This window comes from Aquarana catesbeiana, linkage group LG07, assembly GCF_042186555.1.
Source record: "Aquarana catesbeiana isolate 2022-GZ linkage group LG07, ASM4218655v1, whole genome shotgun sequence".
Classification (NCBI taxonomy): Eukaryota; Metazoa; Chordata; class Amphibia; order Anura; family Ranidae; genus Aquarana; species Aquarana catesbeiana.
The window spans coordinates 251703729-251728671 of NC_133330.1; the positions used below are offsets into that span (position 1 = coordinate 251703729).

General features: G+C 41.6%; 1 protein-coding gene across 1 annotated transcript in view; it reads right to left on the reverse strand.

The window, feature by feature from the left end:
• HS2ST1 (heparan sulfate 2-O-sulfotransferase 1) overlaps window positions 1–24943 on the reverse strand; it is a 265797-nt gene that overhangs the window by 31834 nt on the left and 209020 nt on the right. The window contains exons 3-5 of the mRNA XM_073593191.1: window positions 15143–15228; window positions 13257–13395; window positions 9558–9655 (exon numbers count right to left, since the gene is read on the reverse strand). Of these exons, the coding sequence (XP_073449292.1) occupies window positions 9558–9655; window positions 13257–13395; window positions 15143–15228 (323 nt within the window). The remainder of the gene's footprint in view (window positions 1–9557; window positions 9656–13256; window positions 13396–15142; window positions 15229–24943) is intronic.

The following is a 24943-nucleotide window of genomic DNA, read 5'->3' on the forward strand; positions in this document are numbered from 1 at the left end:
CGGTTTTTATTTTTTGCGCTATAAACAAAAAAAGATCGACAATTTTGAAAAAAACCCAAAAACAATATTTTTTTACTTTTTGATATATCCAAAAAAAAAAAAAATTTCTTCATCAGTTTAGACCAATATGTATTCTGCTACATATTTTGGGTAAAAAATAAAATAAAATCAAATAATAATTAAAAAAAAAAATCGCAATAAGCGTATAATGATTAGTTTGCACAAAAATTATAGTGTCTACAAAATAGGGGATAGATTTATGGCATTATTATTATTACTATTTTTTTTTTACTAGTAATGACAGTGATCGGCAATTTTTAATGGGACTGCGACATTGCGGCGGATAGATCGGAGACTTTTGACACTTTTTTGGGACCAATGACATTTATACAGAGATCATTGCTATCAAAATGCCCTGATTACTGTATAAATGACACTGGAAGGGAAGGGGTTAACACTAGGGGGAGCTCAAGGGGTTAAGCCTGTCCTAACTGTGGGGGGGAGTGAACTGACTGGGAGCACAGAGAGATCTTTGTTCCTGATCACTAGGAACAGATGATCACACTGTACTCCCCTGACAGAACAGGGATCTGCTTTGTTTACACAGGCAGATCTCCGTCCTGCCTCTCTGTGAAGCGATTGCGGGTCATCGCAACTGCTGGCCACGCGCATCGGCTCCAACACCGTGCACGCGCCCACTGTATCTGTTACGCGAAGCGCCTTACCAGTACGGCGATTCGTGCAATAGAGCCGCCCTGCCACAGTATAACTGCGGCAGCTGGTTGGCAAGTGGTTAAAATAAACTGATCATTTCTTTGTCATTGGGCAAAGTACAAAATTAGCAGGGGATCAAATATATTTTCCCCCTCACTGCAGAATATATCATACAGTGATAAATAAAACCAAGGAATACAGCGCTAGAAAAAAGACAAAATATAAAACATCTAGTGGTATTAGGATGTGTACATCAATATACTCATAAATAGTGCTGATACTACAAGGAAGAAAAATTAACACAAAAAAATAAGAGCCCAAAGAAGTGCAGAAAAATGTAAAAGGGGAAGTTCAACTTTAGGTCCTCCTCCCCTGCCATATTTGGCATGTCATCTTTTATTGGGGGGAGAGAGGGTACCTAGTTTTGACAGGTACCCACTCCCACTTCTGCTCAAATAGCTTAGGCCGGTGATGGCGAACCTTGGCACACCAGATGTTTTGGAACTACATTTCCCATGATGCCCCACCCGCAGTCTTCTGGGACATGTCACAGGTTCCAGAAGACTGCGGGACTATTGACAAACTGCAGAGGACAGCCAGCTGTGAAGGCAAAAGCAGTATAGCCGATTGCCCACAGTTAGGATGCCAGCGCCAGGAACCTGAAAGCTAGTGAAGTACTGTCCCGGGTGAGGACAGCGCTGGATCCCTGGACTGGTAAAGTGTCCTTTTATTAAAACTTTTATTTTTTTTCCCCTAGTGTGAACCTCCTCTTTAACCCCTTGTGATACCAATCAAGTAAAAATAAAGAAAAAAGTAAAAACAATAACATTTAAATAAAATGTACTAACATTTTTTGTAAAATTGCTATATCCCCCGTCCATGTGCAAACACAAACCCGAGCCCAACGTATGTAACCACAGCTTCACCATACATGTGACGTATTGCTGTGAACGTCCGAGTGAAAGCAATAATTCCAGCACAAGAGCTCCAGGTTAAATCTAAACTAATGAGCTGTAAATGCCTTTAAAGCATCACCTATGGAGATTTTTAAGCACTGCTGTTTTTTGCTATATCACAGGCGCGCGCATTTTTAGGACCAGGAATGTTTGGTACTTATTTACTCGACACAACCTCATCTTTCATATAAAAAAAAAAAAAAAAAAGGTGTTATATTGTGTGAGCTTGCACCAAAAACGCATTTTATTATATTTTCTTCTTAAAAATCTGCGTTTAATAAACAGTTGTGCAAATATTATGTGACAAACATTTGCAACTGGCATCTTTTTATTCTACAGGGCCTCCGCTTCCAGAAAATATATAACGTATAGAGATTTAAATATTTTTATTGCCAAAAATTACGATTTTGGCATGTACAAAAAAAAAAAAAAAAAAAATTTTTTTTAATTGCTATAGCCGAACTAGGCAAATATGATGGAAATAAACAAAGTAGCAAAAGTAGGGAAAGGCAAAAACCAAATGGAGGTGCTAAGAGCATGGAATGCAGGGCACATGAGGAAAATCATAAAACAAAAGCTCTGTACCCTGCAATGGTTCTTATGACCTCAGGACCCTAGACTACTGAAGCCTGGGGGATGAGACACTACTTAATGGCCCTGTAATCGATGTTAAAATTGGTTGTTTTTGTCACTTTGTGGTGTCCTCCATGAGCTCATGAACCTCTCTTTTCCCCTTCTGTTTGGAACAGGTCGTGCACGTTTGTTGCAATTGTTCTGACTGCCCTACAAATAGGCCGTAGTGCCTAGTTCACCTCAGAAGCAAGCGAGGGAGTGGCTACATTCCTACAGTGGGACCATGGAGAACGATCATAGTTACCCTCCAACAGAAGTTCAATCACAGCATCAAAAACCGATTTTGATATTGGGTGGAGGCTGAGAGCAATAGATGGGACTTTTTTGGCTTAAGAATACATACTTGAATAGATTTTTATTTATTTTTTTTAAATCCAGAGTCTACCAGAGTCTAAAAATTACCTTTTTCTTTTCAATCTGCAGCGCTATGTAATTTTTGGTAAAATGTAATGCAATATGGCAACCTGGAGGCCTTCTATACACAGTTGGCATACAGAACACCCCAAGAAATGCCATTTCCTGCTCGTTCAATTGACTCACTGAGAAGTCTGCACTAAGATACAGGTTAGATTTTAGGGATCTTCTGCAACAAAAATTACATTTTGTGCGAGATACTCCCAAAGGGATGCTGACTTGTCAACTTTCCTAACTGCAAGTGATTCAGCTAATTAACCAGGAAAGAGTCACTCCCATTCAGATTCACTCTGTACACAAGAGCTATTTCTTTGGAACAGAAACAAGTAGGAACGTGCCAAAAAATATGGTAAAAATCCCTGCAATGGATATATAGATCACCCAGAGGGGTTTACTGTTTTCACAACAAAAGTGAAGTTACTCTTTAACGTACCCAACTTTCCACACTGAGCATGTACCTAAAACCTGAACCTGAATTTAGTCAGCATATAGCCCCCATTAGACCTCTGCTGTGCGGTCTGTCCAGTGGTGCATAGTATTGCTTGAAAGTCTTTCCAGCCAGCCACTGTGCTCACTACACATCTGTGCCATGGTCTCCATAGAGGCTTCAATGGAATTCATGGCACTCAGAGGGCACAGTGCCCAGCTGGGAAGATTTTCAAGCAATGCTGTGCAGCACCAGACAAGCTATACAAGGAAGAAAACTGGAGCGCTGCATTACAGGAGAGTATAACCTATATAAAAAGAGGGACAAGCTGGATACAATGGGGAAAATAAGTTTGCCCACTTTCAAACAATGAAGGGTCTATAATTTTTATTAGGGTTGTCCCGATACCACTTTTTTAGGACCGAGTACAAGTACCGATACTTTTTTTCAAGTACTCGCCGATACCGATTACCGATACTTTTTTTTTAATGTCACGTGACAGTGTTTTTTTTTTCATTTTTTTTTTTTTTTTTTTTAACAGTGCTTGCTTTTTTTTTGGGGGGGGGGGGGGGGGAGGGGGTGAACGTTGTATGTGTGTGTTATTTTTTTTTTTTACAATTTTTATTTTTTACAATAATATTTCTTTTATTCTTTATTGTTTTTTTTTTTTTTTTTTTAATCAGCCCTTTTGGGGGGCTTTGGTGAGATATCAGGGGTCTTAACAGACCTCTGATATCTCCCCCTTGAGACAGAGAAAGAGACAGAGGATAGAGAATCCCCAGTCCCTTTCTCTGCAGCGTCAGCTGCACTGAGAATGAATGGAGAGAAGACCGCAGCTTCTCTCCATTCATAAACTGACACATCGTAATCACAGAAGATTACAATGTTTCAGTTATGTGAATGGACAGAGTCAGCTGACTCTATCCATACACAAAGGAAGGAGGAGGGGGAGGACGGAGGAACTGAAGGGGAGAACGGAGGGGACAGATAAGAGCAGAACGAGGGGACAGATAAGAGCAGAACGAGGGGACAGCTGAGAGGGACAGATAAGGACAGATAAGAGCAGAACGGAGGGGACAGCTGAGAAGGACAGAGGAAAGGAGGGGGCACGGAGGAGGATGCAGTGACAGTCAGCTGTGAGCGATCACCGCTGTCTGTCACTAAAGCTGGTGAAAGCCGCTGGGGGAGAATCTTGTAACTCCCCCACGCGCTGATCACAGCTGACAGTCTAGGTATCGGGGAAGCATCGGGAGCATTTGCCCGAGTACAAGTACTTGGGCAAATGCTCGGTATCGGTGCCGATACCGATACTAGTATCGGTATCGGGACAACCCTAATTTTTATCATAGATGTATTTGAAGTGGTAGAGACAGAATTATGAACCCAAAATCCAGAAAAACACATGATACAAATGTTATAAGTTAAGTTGCAGTTCAGTGAGTAAAATAAAGCATTTGATTCCCTACCAACCAACAATTTAGGCTCCCACAGACTGGCTACAGTATGTGCTTGTGTGGTACACAGATTAGTCCTGTCAATTTAGAAAGGTGCTCCTAACGTCAACTCATTATGTGTATAAAAAGGCATCTGTCCACAGAATCGCTTTCTTCCATTCAAACCTTACCATCTTGGGCAAGACCAAAGAGCTGTCAAAGGACACCAGGGACAAGATTGTAGACCTGCACAAGGCTGTAATGGGCTACAAGACCATCAGCATGAAGCCAACATGAGACAGCTGTTGGAGTAATTATTCACAAATGGAAGAAATACAAAATAACGTAATTGCCCTCGGTCCGGAGCTCCATTCAAGATTTCTCCTCATGGGGTGAGGATGATGATCATGAGAAAAGTGAGGGATCAGCCCAGAACTACACGGGAGGAGCTTGTGAATGATCTTAAGGCAGTTGAGACCACAGTCACCAAAGAATTGTTAACACAATACGCCACCTTGGATTGAAATTCTGCAGCATCTGCAAGGTCCCCCCTCCTCAAAAAGGCACATGTGCAGGCCCGTCTGAAGTTTGCCAATGACCATCTAAATGATTCAGAGAAGGATTGGGAGAAAGTGCTGTGATCAGATGAGACAAAAATTTAGCTCTTTGGCAATAACTTGACTCGCCATGTTTAGAGGAGAAAAAAATGCTGAATTTGACCCCAAGAACACCATCCCTACAGTCAAGCACAAAGGTGGAAACATTATGCTTTTGGGCTATTTCTCTGCTAAAAGGTACAGACTGACTTTGCCGCATTGAGGGCCAATGGACAGGGCCATGTCTTGTACAATCATGAATGATAACCTTTTTCCCTCAGCCAGCACACGAAAGATGGGTCTTCCAGCATGACATTGACCTAAAACCTACTGCCAAGGCAAAGAGTGGCTAAAGAAAAAGTGATTTGTGGCCTAGCCAGTCTCCATACCTTATTCCTATAGACAATTTATGGAGGGAGCTGAAACTTCGAGTTGCCAAGCAACAGCCAAGAAACCTTAAGGATTTAGAGAAGATCTGTAAAGAAGAGTGGACCAAAACCCCTCCTGAGATGTGTGCAAACCCGGTAACCAACTACAAGAAATGTCTTACCTCTGTGCTTGCTAACAAGGGTTTCTCCACCAAGTACTAAGTCATGTTTTGCTTGGGGATCAAATACTTATTTTACTCACTGAAATGCAACTCAATTTATAACATTTGTATCATAGTTTTTTTTCTGCATTTTTGGTTGATATTCTGTCTCTATCATTTAAAATACATCTATGATAAAAATTATAGACCCTTAATTTCTTTGTAAGTGGGCAAACTTACAAAATCTGCAGGGGATCAAATAATTAATTTTCCCCGCTGTATATGGCAAATTTTCTGGTAGAAACGTTTTTAGTCTAGGACTATGCCAAATCATTTACATGATGCAACAAAATATTCCTGTAGTTGCTTAAAAAAAAATTCAAGGGGCCGATTTAAATAGGATTTACTTGGTACTTAATATTCTATTTATTCATTATCGCTACCTTCCACTATCATTAAATCCTTCTCTTTATAACTTATTATCCAATTTATCCTTTGAAAACTCATTAAACCAAACTGTGCCTTTTACATACTTAAAACATTATGTACTGCATATAATAATGTTATTGATTTCACCTTAAACTACCCCATCAAACAGTTCAAACAAATGGGGAAATCATTCTTTAGCATCTTATCTGTGTTTAAAAAAAAACAAAAACAAAAAAAAAACATATTCACAGCCAATAACCCAGTAATATAAAATTATTCTAGATAATAAGTATGTTTTACCACTTTATTATTACAAATGAGAACAATGTTTTCAGATTCACAAATGTCTTCAATTGGGAGTGCAATTATGAAAATCATGCGCAGTTCTAACTTGCAATAGTTTATCTATATTAAAGGCCCGTTTGCCCATTAATTGCACTCTTATTCCCTTTCTCTCACCTCTCTTTTACACAATCACAATTCATTTTCATTTTTCTCGCACAGTATACAGCTTATTTTCACTCCTCCATCCTTAACTTCCTCATTCTCATTTAGGCAGGAGTGATAAACCCTTGGCAAACCACCACTTCCTAGGATATTCATGTCACACATCCCAGAAGGCTGCAGGTTAGTAAGTGTTAAGAGGTCATCAATATGTCACCTATGGAAACAGGCCTGTGCGCTGTATCTTAGCAAAGATATGCTGCCTCCACGCATCAGTAATGCAACAAGGCCAATGTGAGGAGAGGCAAGGCCTCAGGTACTCACAAACCTGAGCATGCTTATGCTGATGAGGGTTTTAGGAGGTGAAACCTCCTAAAACCCTCATCACCCTGGAAAGGGTTAACAGAGGCTAACACAGAACACCAAGGTTAATACTGAGACCTGTGTGTGTAAAATAATAATAATAATATTATATATATATATATATATATATATATATATATATATATATAATCACACATACAGTATATTACCAAAAGTATTGGTACACCTGCCTTTACACGCACACGAACTTTTATGGCTTCCCAGTCTTAGTCCGTAGGGTTCAATATTGAGTTGGCCCACAAGGCCCACTTTCCAGCTATAACAGCTTCAACTCTTCTGGGAAGGCTGTCCACAAGGTTTAGGAATGTGTCTATGGGAATGTTTGACCATTCTTCCAGAAGTGCATTTCTGAGGTCATGCATTGATTTAGGACGAGAAGGCCTGGCTTGCAGTCTCCGCTCTAATTCATCCCAAACGTTCTATCGGGTTGAGGACAGGACTCTGTGCAGGTCAGTCAAGTTCCGCCACCCCAAACTTGCTCATCCTTGTCTTTATGCACCTTGGTTTGTGCACTGGTGCGCAGTCATGTTGGAACAGGAAGGGGCCATCCCCAAACTGTTCCCACAAAGTAGGGAGCATGGAATTGTCAAAAAATGTCTTAGTATGCGGATTCCTTAAGAGTTCCCTTTACTGGAACCTAGGGGCCAAGCCCAACCCCTGAAAAACAACCCCACATCATAATCCTTCCTCCACCAAATGATTTGGACCAGTGCACAAAGCAAGGTCCATAAAGACATGGATGAGCGAGTATGGGGTGAAGGAACTTAACTGACCTGCACAGAGTCCTGACCTCAGCCCGACAGAACAGCTTTGGGAAGAATTAGAGCGGAGACTGAGAGCCAGGCCTTCTCATCCACATCAGTGCCTGAACTCACAAATGCGCTTCTGGAAGAATGGTCAAACATTCCCATAGACACACTCCTAAACCTTGTGAACAGCCTCCCCAGAAGAGTTGAAGTTGTTATAGCTGCAAAGGGTGGGCCAACTCAATATTGAACCCTATGGACTAAGACTGGGATGCCATTAAAGTTCATGTAAAGGCAGGCGTCCCAATACTTTAGGTAATAGTGTATATATATATATATATATACACACACACACACACACACACACACACACACAAAGTACACCTATAACTATAATTTTTGAATGGCCAATTTATTGAGTCAATAAATGATTTCAGAGAAGGCTAGAATTTAATGTCAAGAAATACACTGCCCAGTGACCACAGCCATAAGAAAGACGTTATTAACAGTTCACCCTAACAGGCATTATACATCCACTGAAGCAGGGTGTCATCGCTTCTTCGGAATGGTATGTACACCATGGGAAAAAATATGCACTGTAGTCCAAGTTTAGGTCAAAACGCAATAAAGCTGAACTCCAAGCAGATATAAAGAAAAAACAAAAAGTAAAGGCAGCTCTGTGTGCATTAATCATTAAAGCCCAATTTAACCTAGAGTCTAAATCAGCTAAAACAATTCAGGGGCAGCAAAGCAAAAGCTGTCCCCTGCTAGAAGCTGCAGAGTGGAAACCCTGCTCTCTTTGTGGAAGCAGTGGTCCCTCTGAAGAGAGCCAACACACTCCTGTTGAGTCTGACCTACTGCTCTGCAACAAGCAAAGCTGACTGGAGAGCTCTGAATCTGAAGATCTGTCAGACTTCTGCAGAGAGAGACCACAACGAGCCATGGTCCTTCTCATCTGGAGGTAGAGGACTAGTTGTAATACTCAAGCTGTGGCTGCTTTTTTTTTTCAGAAAACAAGCCCTAAGATGTCGTACACTATATGTTTTGATGCAGTTGGAATGTATTTACCAACTTTAAAACTTAAAGTCCAATGAGGCTTAAAACAGATTTTTAAGGCAACTTCTGTAAGTACCGGAGAGTGACTTGGTATCCTCTATGCAGTATCAGACTAGGAGAGAGCGGGACAGCACTGGGAACGCCTGTCTGCGGTGGTGTTATCTGCCTGCCTGCGCTGTGCGATGGGGCGGCGTATATTTCAGAATTGAATGGATAGAAAAGCAATTTGTTTGGGAGGCTTTTGATTGACTGGAGTTCAGCTTTAATACCTCAGCGTAGAAAATGGCATCAAGCCAGTTACCTGCAAAACAGTCAGAACGCAGGTATCTGATGGGAACCCATGGGTTTACTTTCCGTAATAATGAAATGTGTTAACAAGCCGGTTAGACCTAGAATGATTTATGCTAAGTGGGCTTTGATTGCTGGCTATATTAATTTACAGATCACGTTCCCGGCAGAAGGGTACCCAGCTGCAAGATACTGGGTTGGGCATATTTCTCCCATGCAAATTTAGATTTCTATATTGCAAAACTGGTGTACATAATAGTAAAGCTGTCAGTCCCCTAATGGTACAGAACAGGCTATGGCACAACAATGTAACCTAAACGTGTCAACTGGAATAAAGTTTTTCAAAAAGGAAAAAAAAAAACAATGTAAATGAGAACAGAGTTCTGGGTTTCAGCATGATTTCATTATTTTTAATGTCAACCCCCTCTGCGCAAATTCTTATTTCTTCAGCACAGATTACAGTGATAAGATAGTTAATTAACAAGGTAAGCTGGATTTATCTTCCTACCAGCATTCCGAGCTGTGGCCGCAGAAGAACGGGATCTGAAGCCAAAGTTTCTCTGGAGCACAATCAGATCCTCCAGCTGCTACACATTCATCAAAGGTCTGGAAGACAGATAAAGATGTACTGTTGGATATAAATTCTAGCAGAAGGCAAAACAAACAGCTTCACCTCTCTTAGAGGGATCCTTCTCGATCGACTTACAATATTTCTAAAAGGTAAACAGGTTAAATATTAACAGATGAACTTTCTGAATATTTCAGAGATATACAGTCATAATGCCAGCTGTTTCATTATTTGTATCAGGCTACAATGCTCCAGGCATGATTTATGATACTGTTACCAATAGCAATAGATCTGAAATCTGAAACCTGACTGTTCTCTACAAGCAAAATGGTCCAAAAATGGAGCTATTGCCCTTAAAGTGATACTAAAGTCTGAGTTTTTCTCATTTAAAAATGACAAACATGTCATACTTACCTGCTCTGTGCAGTTGTTTTGCATAGAGCAGCCTGGATCCTCCTCTCCTCGTGTCCCTCGCAGGAGCTCTTGGCCCCGCCCCTCCTCCCGAGTGCCCCCTCAGCAAGCAGCTTGCTATGGGGGCCCCTGAGCCGAGCTGCTGCTGTGTGTATCAATTCAGACACAGAGCGCATTTCAGCCACGCCCCTCTCTCTCATTGGCTCACTGACTTTGATTGACAGCAGCTGTGTTGCTGTCTCAGCCAATGAGGAGGGAGAGTCCCGGGCAGCCGAGACTCCTTCAACATTGCTGGATCGAGATGCTTTCAAGTATTAGGGGAGCTGGGGGGGCTGCTGCACACAGAAGGCCTTCTAACTTTACAACCCCTTTAAGAAACTTTAAGAACATGAAGAATTTAAGTTCTAGCCAGATCTCTTTTTTTTTTTTTTTTTGCAAGTGTTGGCTTGAACATGAGAGGATTTGGTCCAATGTCAGGTATTTATTGCGGTCTGTGTCCCCCCTGAAACCCACCCTCTATTTGTCCTAGTAACCACAATTACTGGAAAGAGTGTCAGGGAAACATTTTTTACAGTTGTCACCTGAACAGAACAAAAGAGGAACTCTTCGGGTGCCGATTTGTGTTCTGGGGTCAACTAAAGGGAAGATCTTCCTTAGTTTGTAGGCATATCTTGAAAATACACATGACAGGGGTTTTTAACCATTTTCCATTCTATTCTATCAAAAAACAGAGAAACCCGTTATCACTTTAGATCTATTTTAAATCAGATTTGTTGCTATGGGGCTTTACTATAGCTACAGTTTCCACATATAAGAGTTTGTGAATGAAACTAAGCTCATCCAACACATAGATAAACAGAACACAAATGTACCACAGTAGAATTCCATCTGTAAAAAATGTTTGAACCCACAATGAAAGTGAATATATCGACTTGAAAAGTTAGATGACATACAAGTAACAGCTGAAGGTTTCTTACCTTAATGCATTCTATACATTAAGGTAAAAAAAACCTTTTGCATGCAGCACCCCCATTATACTTACAGGAGTCTTTTCTCAATTCAGTGCTGTGCACGAGCGCAGAGGCTCTGTCTGCTCCCTCCCTCCTCATTGGCCCAGAGACCGCAGCAGGAGCCATTGGCTCCCACTGCTGTCAACCACAGCCAGCGAGGAGACAGTTGGGGGGGGATGCCGAGTGATGCTCTGTGTGGCTATGGTGACACAGAACAGGCTCAGGAGTGAGCCGCTACGACTGATCATAGCATGGTGGACACTGAGTGGGAGGAGCCAGACATGCCAGCAGGGGACCTGAGAGGAGGAGGATTGGGGCTGCTCTATAACATGTTTGTTATTTAAAAAAATGTAAATAAAACATGAGCCTTTACAAATCACTTAAGCTGTACTTTGATTCCTTTTTTTATTCCACAAATTTAACAACAAAATCTTCCTAGTTGTAGCTAGTCTATATGTTTGTGATTTGTTGTTTTTATATAAATAGGAAACTATGTATACCAGCAAGGCATTCATCCACCCGCCTCTTTGCCCCAGCCAATCAGAGGAAGTTTTGTATCCATTGATAGAATACAAAGCTCCCTGTAAATGGCTGAACGCGCAGCCTGACTCAACTTTTTTCCAGGAGTAAGACGGTAAAGTTCTCATCTCATTGCCGGATCACAGTGCCACGTACTATATGTAGCCGATGCCGATTTATACAGCACTGGCAGCCTCTGCATGCTGGACCAATGTAACAATGTATAATATAGCCATACCTGGATTACTTCTTTAAAGCAGATCTCCACCCAAAACTGGAAGTTCCACTTTAAGTACTCCTGACCCCCTGACATGCCACGTTGGGCATGTCCTTTTTTTGGGGGGGGTTTGACAGGTACCCAGCTCCCACTTCCGCTCAGGCAGAAGTTCTCCACTCCTCCTCCTTCCCTGCAATCTTCTGGGACATGTCACAGGTCCCAGAAGTTTGCCCGGCATCGCGACTCACACACTCACTGCAAGCTGTCGCAGGTGGGTGCCCACACTGGTGATGCCAGTGTTCTATCGGATAGTTCCCGCTATCGAGAAGTCCCCAGGATGCACTGCGCATGCACCGTACGGAACAGCACAACAGCTGATTTTGCAATCAGCTGTTGAGACGGCACCTGCGCACAATAGTTGACGGAAGAAATTTTTCTGTCAGATTGTGCCTGGCGCTGGCGAGGCATGTTCATGTCGGTGAGGGGTGGATTTGTACATGCTGGGAGTGGATTTTTAAATGATGGGCAGTGCTGCTAAGATGGGGGCAAATTTTTAAATGATGGGCAGTGCTGCTAAGATGGGGGCGGATTTTGCAAAGATGGCCAGTGCTGCAAAACAAATTTTATTCTGCTATTTTTCCTGGACGCTTGCGGGGCGAAGTCCGCACCTAACAAGTACAAATCCGCTCCTCAACGACATGAGGCATCATTTAAAAACCTGCCCCCATCTTTGCAGCACTGCCCATAATTTTACAATCTGCCCCGAACATGTACAAATCCACCCCTCACCGACATGAACACACCTCGGCAGCGCGATGCACAATCTGACAGAATTTTTTTTTACGTCGGCTATTGTGCACAGGCGCCGTCTCGCTGTTGCAACAACAGATGATCGTGAAATTACCTGTTGTGCTGTTCCGTACAGCGCATGCGCAGTACATCCCTGGCACTTCTCGATAGCAGGCTCTATCCGACACAACACCAGAGCCGGGGAGAGAAGCGCGGCTTCAGGCAGCCGCATCGCTGGACCGTAGGACAGGTGAGTGTGCGTTTATTAAAAGCCAGCAGCTACACTTTTTGTAGCTGCTGACTTTTAATAAACAGGGAAACGGCTGTAACTCTGCTTACATTGTTTATTTGGACCAGCTTGGTCCAAACCAACTATTTAAACTTCACTAAAAGCTGGAGATCAGCTCTAAGGGGTTTGAGAACCAGAAGTATGTGCAATCCCTAGAAATAATATATTTTTCAGCAATCAAAATTGTTTAATTTTATTATAAAATGACCTTGTACACTTTTCTACAACAAGGAATCTTATTATGTCAGAGTTTTGTATCACCTAACTTACAAGTCAGCTAGATGTAGATATGAATCTTTGTCATTACTGCAATGGACACAACCCTTCCAGCAAAGTATATTACTCTCCAGCATGACTATTAAACATTTTAAAAGCATATAAAACAATATCTTGTGTGTTGTTACCTTTTTATCTCCCTGCTTCCTCCTTCGTAGACCTGGCCTATAGTCATCTCCAAAACGCAGGAAGTAGTAGTATGAAACAAGCCTCTCTATAGGATCCCTAATTACATTGATATAAATAGGCTTCTTCTTGACTCCAAACCTGAAATTTAAAGTAGAAATGTTAACTAAAGCTGAACCATAATCATCTGGAGAATTTCATGTAATGCTTCTGGACTTTTTCATTTTTTTTCTGAAAATGTCACCCCGTGTTAATTCTTTACTTATAATACAGACACTGGTCCAGGGAAGGGATTTAGGAAAACACTTTGCATGGTTTACACCTGTAATATTGCTATAGATGAGAGAGAGGGGTACCAGTGGTCAGACTTTACCCTTGCTGCTGTATACAAGATGTCAATAGGGGAAAGTGCAGGCAATTTAAAAAAGAATTTACAACATCACAAATATAAATATGACTCTACCAGGGAGGCTACAGATCAACGTTAAGAGTAATAAAGGCTAACTCGACCTTTTGCATGACGCTAGATGTTACACCTGTAATTAAGGTACACCATATGTAATTCTCAATGGAAGTGTGGCTCTCAATGGAAGCGTGGCGCTCAATGGAAGCGTGGCGCTCAATGGAAGCGTGGCGCTCAATGGAAGCGTGGCGCTCCATGCAGGCATAGTCCACTGACATTTTCTCCAGCTCTCCATAACAGAAAGTCCATATCTCTTTACGAACACAGAGCTGGAGAAAGTCTACAGGAGCCTGGCATTGCACCCACAATCCACTGCTCGCAAAAAAAAAAAAAGTAATTTCCAAAAAATAATAAATGCACTATTTGCACCATGCAAATATACACTATTTTGTCAAAAGTATTGGGACACCTGACTTAACACGCACATGAAATTTTATGGCATCCCAGTCTTAGTCCGTAGGGTTCAATATTGAGTATTGAAGGCGTCAGTATACCAAGAAATTTTGGACAATTTTATACTCCCAACTTTGTGGGAACAGTTTGGGGATGGCCCCTTCCTGTTCCAACATGACAAGTGAAAAATTAGGTCTAGGAAGACATGAATGAGCGAGTTCTGGGTGGAGGAATTTGACTGGCCTGCAGAGAGTCCTGACCTCAACCCGATAGAACACATTTGGGATGAATTAGAGCGGAGACTGCAAGCCAGGCCTTCTCGTCCTAAATCAATGCATGACCTCACAAATGCACTTCTGGAAGAATGGTCAAACATTCCCATAGACACACTCCTAAACCTTGTGGACAGCCTTCCCAGAAGAGTTGAAGCTGTTATAGCTGCAAAGGGTGGGCTGACTCAATATTGACCTCTACGAACTAAGACTTACATGTGCGTGTAAAGGCGTCCCAATACTTTTGACAATATAGTGTAGGAGCGTTTATTTTTTGTAAAAGGTGGGCTTAGTAAACCAGTATCAAGATAGATTGACAGAAAGGTAGACCATGAGCAACTGATCTAGAAATTGGGTGGAAATCATTAAACAGACGCCCCCTGCTAAAGTGACTAATTGCATATGGCATGGGAAAAAAAGGCCAGTGACATTGAAGAAAAGCTAATTTGTTAAATTTTCCATATTGTTGAAATTATACAGCACAGAAAGCAATCTCAAATAAGATATTAACATTGTTTCCCCCCAGTTTAAACACTAGAGGGCACTGTTTTATAACATCTATAACTGGATTTCTGCTGAGAGTCTGAATCATTCTGCAGTGCATTGTAGCCCCCCTGAAGTAACAAAAGATTAGCTTACGACGGCACATTTGTAAGTCTCAGATGTGGTAGGAATCTACCATGCTGGGATAAGATTCGAAAAAAAAAAAAATGAAAAAGAGAGACAAAGGAAAATGGAAAATTAAGAATATAATCCATACTTTGCAAAGTCCAAATAGGAAACGTGTCCATGGTAGAAGCCCGGCTTCATTTCCCTCCAGGAGCTTACATTCTTGACAAATCGCATCTGGAAAAAATAAAATAAAATGATTAGGATATCAATTTTGGGATTAGAAGATTGTAGCGGCCAGGCAAGATGCAAATGACTTATTTACAGAATCTGGATCAAGCTGTGTTACATGATGTATTGATGATCTCAAACAGATCTGCTAGAAAACATCAGTGGAAGGGAAAAGTGGAATGTTGCTGATGGCAACCAACCTCCAGCTTACATTTTTCTGACATGGAGTGCATGCAAAGCAGCTTTCACTAAAAGAGAAATGACTTCTGGGTAAATGCTATTGTTACACAGCAGGGCTTATGCATTTGTTTTATAGGCTTGCCATGTAAATGTATCATTTATCTAGGAGGCAGATTTCCTCTTGTAGAGATTTATTGATCAATAATTCCAAGAAACTATTGCCTGAAGTTTCCTTTCTTGTATTTCTTATGCCAATAATGTCACTACTTTGGCATTTTGTAAGATTATCAAAGCTGGCTGCTCCTTGCTAACGAGGTTCAGCAGCGTAGTGCCTGTGATTTATTCAAGTCAACAGAGCCAACTCTGGGAAGCATTGTTCTTCAGCTTGGGGGGCTTTAGGGGTAACATATAATCCTCTTTACCTTAGTGGCATCATTTACTAGATATGCTGCTGCAAAATCTTGGCTCTCCCTGCTGGTCAGCCTTTGGCCACACTCTATCATCCCCTGCACTCCAAAGTACTCCATCATCCGAACTCTATCATCCCCTGCACACCCCCCTGCACTCCAAAGTACTCCATCATCCAAACTCTATCATCCCCTGTACACCCCCTGCACTTCAAAGTACTTAGCCCAATAGATATCAATGAACATTTCCTGACTACCCAACATGTTACACAGTGAAGGGGTATGCAGTCAGATGGGGCAGCCGGGAGAGAGGAGACTGTGCAGTGCTTTGAGTGACAGATGCCCTGGAGGTAAGTGTTTATTGCACCTTGGCAAGCTGATCATTCCAGACAGGAGTTTTTCTATGACACTTTTTTTTTTTTTTTCTATGGATTTTTTTACAACATGAGGCACTTGATTATAAAAGATATGTCAAGTTGCCCTTTCTGCCAGGTAGCCGATTTGCCTTACTGGAGCCTAAATCTGGCACCTGTGCATAGGCCAGGTCACCTGTAAAACATTCACTCCTGGCAAGATGTGATGTTTGGCTTAATCACATGCCTACTGGGCACTTTTACCCCCTTCCTGCCCAAGGCAATTTTCGGCTTTCAGCACGGTCGCATTTTGAATGACACTGTACCCAAAGTAATTGTTATTTTTTTGAGACAGATAGAGCTTTCTTTTGGTGGTATTTAATCGCCACTGGGTTTTTTTATTTTTTGGTAAACAATAAGAGACCGAAAATTTTGAAAAATAAAAAAGTTTTTCTTCGTTTCGGTTATAAAAGTTTGTAAATAAGTAATTTATCTTCTTCACTGATGTGCGCTGATGAGGATGCACCGATGGGCACCGACTGGCAGCCCTGTCGGCACTGTTGATAATCAGTGCCCTGATTATAAGTGTAGATATCCCCTATGTGGATTTGGCTTTGGAAGGACACATCGATCACAGATGCCTGTGGATGCATGCCACAGGGAGCGCGCGAGAAGTGTGAACATGGGAGAACGTCCCGGCAATGTGCAACAGTGCTGTAGCCATCATTCGGCTATAGCTCGGTCGTAAAGAGGTTAAAGGGTACGTTCACCTCTACAGAAAAATCTGTACGGTAAACTTACACAGGACCAACAAAGGTGAACTTACCCCCATCCCCACCCCCCCAGTCCCACTGACCTGCAGCGCAGCAATCTCCCATTCTGAGCCCTGCTATAGACACGGCTCCGGGGCTTAGAAATCCTTGGAGCTTAATCTCCTAAACCTTGCTCGTCAGAAGGGACATTTAGGAGCATTCTAAATGGTCGGCGCCATCACATGGGCGGTGCCATGGGGGGGGGGGTGAAGAGGGGGTCCTGTGTAAGTTCACCTTACAGATTTTTCTGTAAAGGTGAACATCCCCTTTAAAGAACTTCAGTCTCTCAATCAACAACAGATGTGCGGTTAATCAATTTTAGTTTTATACATTAGTGGAGCAGTTCTGCAATTTCTCTCAATCAATGTTGACTTTTTTTAATCCTTATGTTACTAGCAATGGTAAATAGATAGGAAAGAATATCATATTTACTTGTTTGAAACTTTTTTTTTACATTTCTTCAGTTACTTCCTAGTTGCCAGGCCTAGGCAAATGATGTCATACATCCCAGGAGTCTTCAGGAGGGGAGGAGGGTTTTATTTTAATTATTTTTGTTAGCTAAGCACCCCCTCCTGCCTGTACACCTGTGGTAAGAATTGATGGATTCCAGGAAGTAAATGCTACATGAGTATTCAAGATGGTGACGGCTAGAAAGTGATTTTTCAGCAAAATAAAGCATGGAGACATGGATGGAGACCGCAAAATAAAGCATGGAGACATGGATGGAGACAGCAAAATAAAGCATGGAGACATGGATGGAGACCGCAAAATAAAGCATGGAGACATGGATGGAAAAAAAAACGCATGTGAGAATGCTCAGATGCAGAGATGTGAGCGGGGCTTGACAGCTGAGTGTTTCTGTCCACTCCCTTCTATGTACTTGTATAAAGATGGCCATACACTATGCAATCGGATTGTGTTTTTAGTGAGAAGGGTGATCACTGATTGATTGCATTTCATTTAAAAAACGTGCACCTGGGAATGGGAGGGTAGATGATGCAGGGTGTGAGCTAATGAGGTCAGCTGGTCAACTCCTTCCTGTGTCATGACCTAAAGTCTGTAAGGACACAAGACAAAAGCAATAGATACGTTTGGAATCATGGATGTAGGACAGTAAATTATGTGTCTGTAGATTTGATGGAAAGCTTTGATACTTTTGCAAAAAAAGTACATGAATGCTATATTGGTACATAGGGGAGCTGGAATTTAGAAAAAAAAAAAGTGAACTTAGCCTTTAAAGGATCAGTATGCTTCCATAATACCACAACCTTCTAGCTTTTATATACATCCTAGTGTGCTACTAAAGTAGCTGCCACTAGAGGGAGCTCTCTTGGGAGACAGGGAATGGTTGCCCATCCAGTCCATTGATGGGGCAGGGTGTAAAAAAGGTATTGGAAAACTGCAGGTTGCAGGAAACATCTTTTTAAAGCGGTTGTATACCCGCTGTTTTTTTTTTTTCTACACCTGCAAGGGAAAAGGCATAATGAGCTAGTATGCACCTCATACTAGCTCATTATGAGATACTTACCTTAGAACGCCTTAGGCGCCGGCATCTCACCCGGTCCACGCCGAGGGAGCTGACATTTCCCCTCGGCGTGTCTTCCGGGTATCGTGGCTCCGGCGCTGTGAGTGGCCGAAGCCGCGATGTCGTCACTCCCGCGCATGCGCGCAGGAGACTTCTGTCCGGCAAGCTCCGGAGTTTGCCGGGCTGTCTGCCGAGAATCCCCTGTGCGCATGCGCCGCTGCAGTCTTGCCTTGCATACACACGGTCACACAAAAGTTCGCTGAACTTTCGACCGTCAAGAACGCGGTGACGCACAACACTACGACGAGCCGAGAAAATGAAGTTCAATGCTTCCGAGCATGCATCGAATGGTTTCTGAGCATGCGTAGGAATTTTGCGCGTCGGAATTGGTACAGGCGATCGGAATTTCAGAGGGGAACTTTTTCCGACCGAAAAATTGAGAACATGCTCTTAATCTTTTGCTGGCTGGAATTCCGCCAGCAAAAGTCCTGTATACTGAAACAGTTCCAGCTGTCATTTTTTTCATTAGCAATGCTGAAACATGTCACAGGTAAGTAACTGCACTCAGCTGGTGGTAGTGTAGAAGCATGGTACCCATTACTGCTCCTGTGAACACCAGCTGAGTTCAGGGCCGTGGGTCGTGACAAAGTGACTTGGCTCTTGTGTGGAAAATCTGCTTTCCTTACAAAACACAATCATGGAAAATAAAATTACATATGTGATTAGAGCACCTTCTAATGTATTTATTTACATCCTAAAAGGATATGCAAAAAAGGTTGGGGACAGACTTACAAATAAAGCCGACATCATTAAAATTATTACTCTTGAGTGGATGATGAAAAATCTGCGAGGTCCCAGAGCAGATGGTCCTTGTTTAATCACATACGGTAATTTTAAAGTGCGTTCCCTTTAACAGACCAAATACTGCAATGTTTACTGACACCTAAAATTCAGGAGGAAACTCATTACTCTTCATAGAACTCTATTTGTTGTATCATGCTGCTCTTAAAACTTTAACAGTCTCGCCACAGTTGACACACATACAGTCATCAATCAACTTGGCGTGACTCATCTTTGCTGCTATTTGTCATCATGATTTACATTTTACTTTTTCTCCTTTCTTGTCCATTGCCCTGTAAGTTTGCAGGCAGAAGAAATGTAGCACCATTACTGCTCCCTGGAAGGTGTGTCCCCTACAAAGATCAGTGCAAGGGCGCTCTATATATGATCTTCAGAAAAGCAACAAAGAACGCAGAGATTGCAGTTAAAGCAGTAGCAAACTACAGATTAAAAAAAAAAAAATGCAAAGTTATGGTGGTGAGGTTTGGGGGGCTCATTTTAAGAGGTACAGAGGTACCTGTATCTAACATAGTAAGGTAGCAATCTGCTGACTTCTGCCTATTTCCCAGTTTTATTTAACCGCTTGCTTACTGGGCACTTAAACCCGCCTCCTATCCAGACCAAATTTCAGCTTTCAGCGCTGACGCACTTTGAATGACAATTGCGCGGTCATACAACACTGTACCCAAATGAAATTTTTATCATTTTTTTCCCCACAAATAGAGCTTTCTTTTGGTGGTATTTGATCATCTCTGCGGTTTTTAATTTTTGGTAAAAAATGTAAAAAGACTGAATTTAAAAAAAAAAAAAAAATTTATTTTTATATTTTGTTATAAAAAATTTAAAACAGGTAATTTTTCTCCTTCATTGATGTACGCTGATGAGGTGACACTGAGAGGTGGCAGTGATGGACACTGATGGGTGGCAGTAATGGACACTGATCAGTCACACTGATTGGCAGCACTGCTAGGTGGCACTGATTGGCACTACTGGTGGGCATTGATAGGTGGCACCTGTGAGCACTGTTAGGTGGCACAGATGAGGCAGATGTGCCTCTTCCTCTTCGGAACCTTTGTCCCTTGCATCTGAGCCGGTGATCGGCTTTTTTTTCTACTCCCGCTATCAGCGGGAGTAGAAAAAAAAACGATTACCGATCTTTTGTTTACATCATGTGATCAGCTGTCATTGGCTGACAGCTGATCACATGGTAAGGGGCCAGCACCGGCCCTTTACTCGGATCGGTGATCACCCGAGTCTCAGTGACTCGGTGATCACAGCGCGCTCGGCCTCCCGGGAATTCAGGTCCGCGCTGTGGCCGTCATTCGGCCTTTTTTTTTTTTTCTTAAAAACCTGCAAGGCAAAGTTATAATGTGCTAGTATGCAATAGGGGAGATTGCTGAACTAACCTTACATGGTTAGTACAGCAGCTCCGACCAGAGCTATCAGTTTTTTTTCGTGCAATCCGCCGGACTGCACGAAAAAAAAAAACAAAAAAAAAAACAAAACACTAGTGTGTACTCGGCTTTACATTGGTCCAGCATCAACCAATGTAACTATGTATTTGCCATGCCTGTGGGATCAGCGAGGAAGTTGTAAATCAAGTATTGGGAACTGCTAATAAAGTGAATACTGCTAGCTTCTTCCCCATCCCATGCCAAGCAAATCTCCTACTGCTTAGTGAACACATGAGGTCACTCCCTTGGCACAGGTGCCATTCAGGGAACACTTTTTCTCAATGAATGCAGTGTTCTATGATTGAATGTAATGAAGATTATGATGTTAACACCCCGCCTCTTTACCTCATCCAATCAAAGAACCCTTTACATTCAATGAGAAAATACTAAGTGTTCCCTAAATGACACACAGTACCTAGGGAGCAACGTCCTGTGTTCACAACGCAGCACAGCAGTCACCTGGCAAAGACTTGGAAGCTAGTAGAGATCACTGCAGTAGCAAGTAATGGCAAATGCATACTTACATTAGTCCAAAATGGTCCAATGTAACTACATAAAAAATTGCCCTACTTAAACTTCAGCTTTAAAGTGGGAGTAAACTACCTTGGTTGATTTGTTACCTACAGGCAAGCCTATAATAAGGCTTACCTATAGGTAAAGTAAATATCTCCTAAACATGCACCGTACAGGAGATATTTACTTGCGAAGCCGCCGGGTGACATTACCAGCTCATGCGCTCTGAAGGAACAGCAGGGGTATGCAATAGAGCTGCACAATTAATCGTTAAAAAATTGTGATCTCGATTCAACCCCACTAACGATCTCTGTTGCAGAGTTTGCCAATTCTTTCATATAACAAGTGGAGAGACTTTTCTGCTCACTCAGCTGTGAAAAGAAAACATCTGGGCAGTCTGCCAAGTTTTTAAAAAAGAAACAATGTATAACTCTTCCTTCTTGGATCAAAAGGAAACTTCTGTGTGTAAAGAAAAAAATCCAGGCAGTCTGCAAAGTTTTTAAACAACATGTAAATGCAGGAAGTTTAACCACTTAAAGTCTAAATCTGTTTCTGACACTTGTTTCTTAACCACTTCAGCCCCGGAAGGATTTACCCCCTTCCTGACCAGAGCACTTTTTACAATTTGGCACTGCGTCGCTTTAACTGCTAATTGCGTGGCCATGCAATGCAGTACCCAAATGAAATTTGCGTCCTTTTCTTCCCACAAATAGAGCTTTCTTTTGATGGTATTTGATCACCTCTGCCGGTTTTATTTTTTGCGCTATACACGGAAAAAGACCGAAAATTTTGAAAAAAAATGATATTTTCTACTTTTTGTTCTAAAAAAAATCCAATAAACTCAATTTTAGTCATACATTTAGGCCAAAATGTATTCGGCCACATGTCTTTGGTAAAAAAAAATGTCAATAAGTGTATATTTATTGCTTTGCGCAAAAGTTATAGCGCCTACAAACTAGGGTACATTTTCTGGAATTTACACAGCCTTTAATTTATGACTGCCTATGTCGTTTCTTGAGGTGCTAAAATGGCAGGGCAGTACAAAACCCCCACAAGTGACCCCATTTTGGAAAGTAGACACCCCAAGGAAATTGCTGAGAGGCATGTTGAGCCCATTGAATATTCATTTTTTTTGTCCCAAGTGATTGAATAATGACAAAAACAAAAAAAAATTACAAAAAGTTGTCACTAAATGATATATTGCTCACACAGGCCATGGGCCTATGTGGAATTGCACCCCAAAATACATTTAGCTGCTTATCCTGAGTACGGGGATACCACATGTGTGGGACTTTTTGGGAGCCTAGCCGCGTACGGGGCCCCGAAAACCAATCACTGCCTTCAGGATTTCTAAGGGCGTAAATTTTTGATTTCACTCTTCACTGCCTATCACAGTTTCGGAGGCCATGGAATGCCCAGGCGGCACAAACCCCCCCCCCCACCCAAATGACCCCATTTTGGAAAGTAGACACCCCAAGCTATTTGCTGAGAGGCATGGTGAGTATTTTGCAGCTCTCATTTGTTTTTGAAAATGAAGAAAGACAAGAAAAACATTTTTTTTTTTCTTTTTTCAATTTTCAAAACTTTAAGACAAAAAGTGAGGTCTGCAAAATACTCACTATACCTCTCAGCAAATAGCTTGGGGTGTCTACTTTCCAAAATTGGGTCATTTGGGGTTTTTTTTTGCCACCTGGGCATTCCATGACCTCCGAAACTGTGATAGGCAGTGAAGAGTGAAATCAAAAATTTACCCCCTTAGAAAGCCTGAAGGCGGTGCTTGGTTTTCGGGTTCCCGTGCGCGGCTAGGCTCCCAAAATGTCTCACACATGTGGTATCCCCGTACTCAGGAGAAGCAACAGAATGTATTTTGGGGTGTAATTTCACATATTCCCATGGCATGTTTGAGTAATATATCATTTAGTGACAACTTTGTGCAAAAAAAAAAAAAAACAAAAAAAAAAGAAATTGTCTCTTTCCCGCAACTTGTGTCACAATATAAAATATTCCATGGACTCGACATGACTCTCAGCAAATAGCTTGGGGTGTCTACTTTCCTAAATGGGGTCATTTGGGGGGGGGGTTTTGAACTGTCCTGGCATTTTATGCACAACATTTAGAAGCTTATGTCACACATCACCCACTCTTCTAACCACTCGAAGACAAAGCCCTTTCTGACACTTTTTTATTACATGAAAAAATTATTTTTTTTTGCAAGAAATTTACTTTGAACCCCCAAACATTTTATATTTTTTTTAAAGCAAATGCCCTACAGATTTAAATGGTGGGTGTTTCATTTTTTTTTTTTTTAAACAGTATTTGCGCAGCGATTTTTCAAACGCATTTTTTGGGGAAAAAACACACTTTTTTAAATTTTAATGCACTAAAACACACTATATTGCCCAAATGTTTGATGGAATAAAAAAGATGATCTTAGGCCGAGTACATGGATACCAAACATGACATGCTTTAAAATTGCGCACAAACGTGCAGTAGCGACAAACTAAATACATGTTTAAAAGCCTTTAAAAGCCTTTACAGGTTACCACTTTAGATTTACAGAGGAGGTCTACTGCTAAAATCACTGCCCTCGATCTGACCTTCGCGGTGATACCTCACATGCATGGTGCAATTGCTGTTTACATTTGACGACAGACCGCCGCTTGCGTTCGCCTTAGCGCGAGAGCAGGGGGGACAGGGGTGCTTTTTTTTTTTTTTTTTTTTCTTTATTATTTTTTTGCTTTTTTATCTTATTTTTAAACTGTTCCTTTCTTTTTTTTTTTAAATCATTTTTATTGTTATCTCAGGGAATGTAAATATCCCCTATGATAGCAATAGGTAGTGACAGGTACTCTTTTTTGAAAAAATTGGGGTCTATTAGACCCTAGATTTCTCCTCTGCCCTCAAAGCATCTGACCACACCAAGATCGGTGTGATAAAATGCTTTCCCAATTTCCCAATGGCACTGTTTACCTCCGGCGAAATCTAAGTCATAAAATGCTCGTAGCTTCCGGTTTCTTAGGCCATAGAGATGTTTGGAGCCACTCTGGTCTCTGATCAGCTCTATGGCCAGCTGGCTGAATCACCGGCTGCATTCTCAGGTTCCCTGTTGAGACAGGAGAGCCAGAGAAAAACACGGAAGACGGTGGGGGGGGGGCATTCCCTCCCACTGCTTGTAAAAGCAGTCTAGAGGCTAATTAGCCGCTAGGATTGCTTTTACATGAAAGCCGACCGCTGGCTGAAAAGAATGATACCAAGATGATACCTAAACCTCCAGGCATCATTCTGGTATAACCACTCAAAGTCGTGAATGGTGTACCTGAAGACCAAAAAATGGTTAACAATAAAGCACAGTAAACGATAAAGTATAAAAAATTGCATACCTGAAAAACAAACATGATAAAACATAATAACAATAAAACATTGCAGAATAGAATACAGTAAAAAAGAGCAAAACAATAGAGAGAGAATAGAGAGAGAGAGAACAATAAAACGACAACTATTTTTTTTTATTTTATATTTTTGTTTGTGGGTTTTTTTTTTTTTTACACTTTTTTTGTAACTAACTTTTATAACTGTAACCGGTTCCAGGTTCGGGTCTCTCAAAATGCGATGGCATCTTGGGAGACCCTGTGAAAGT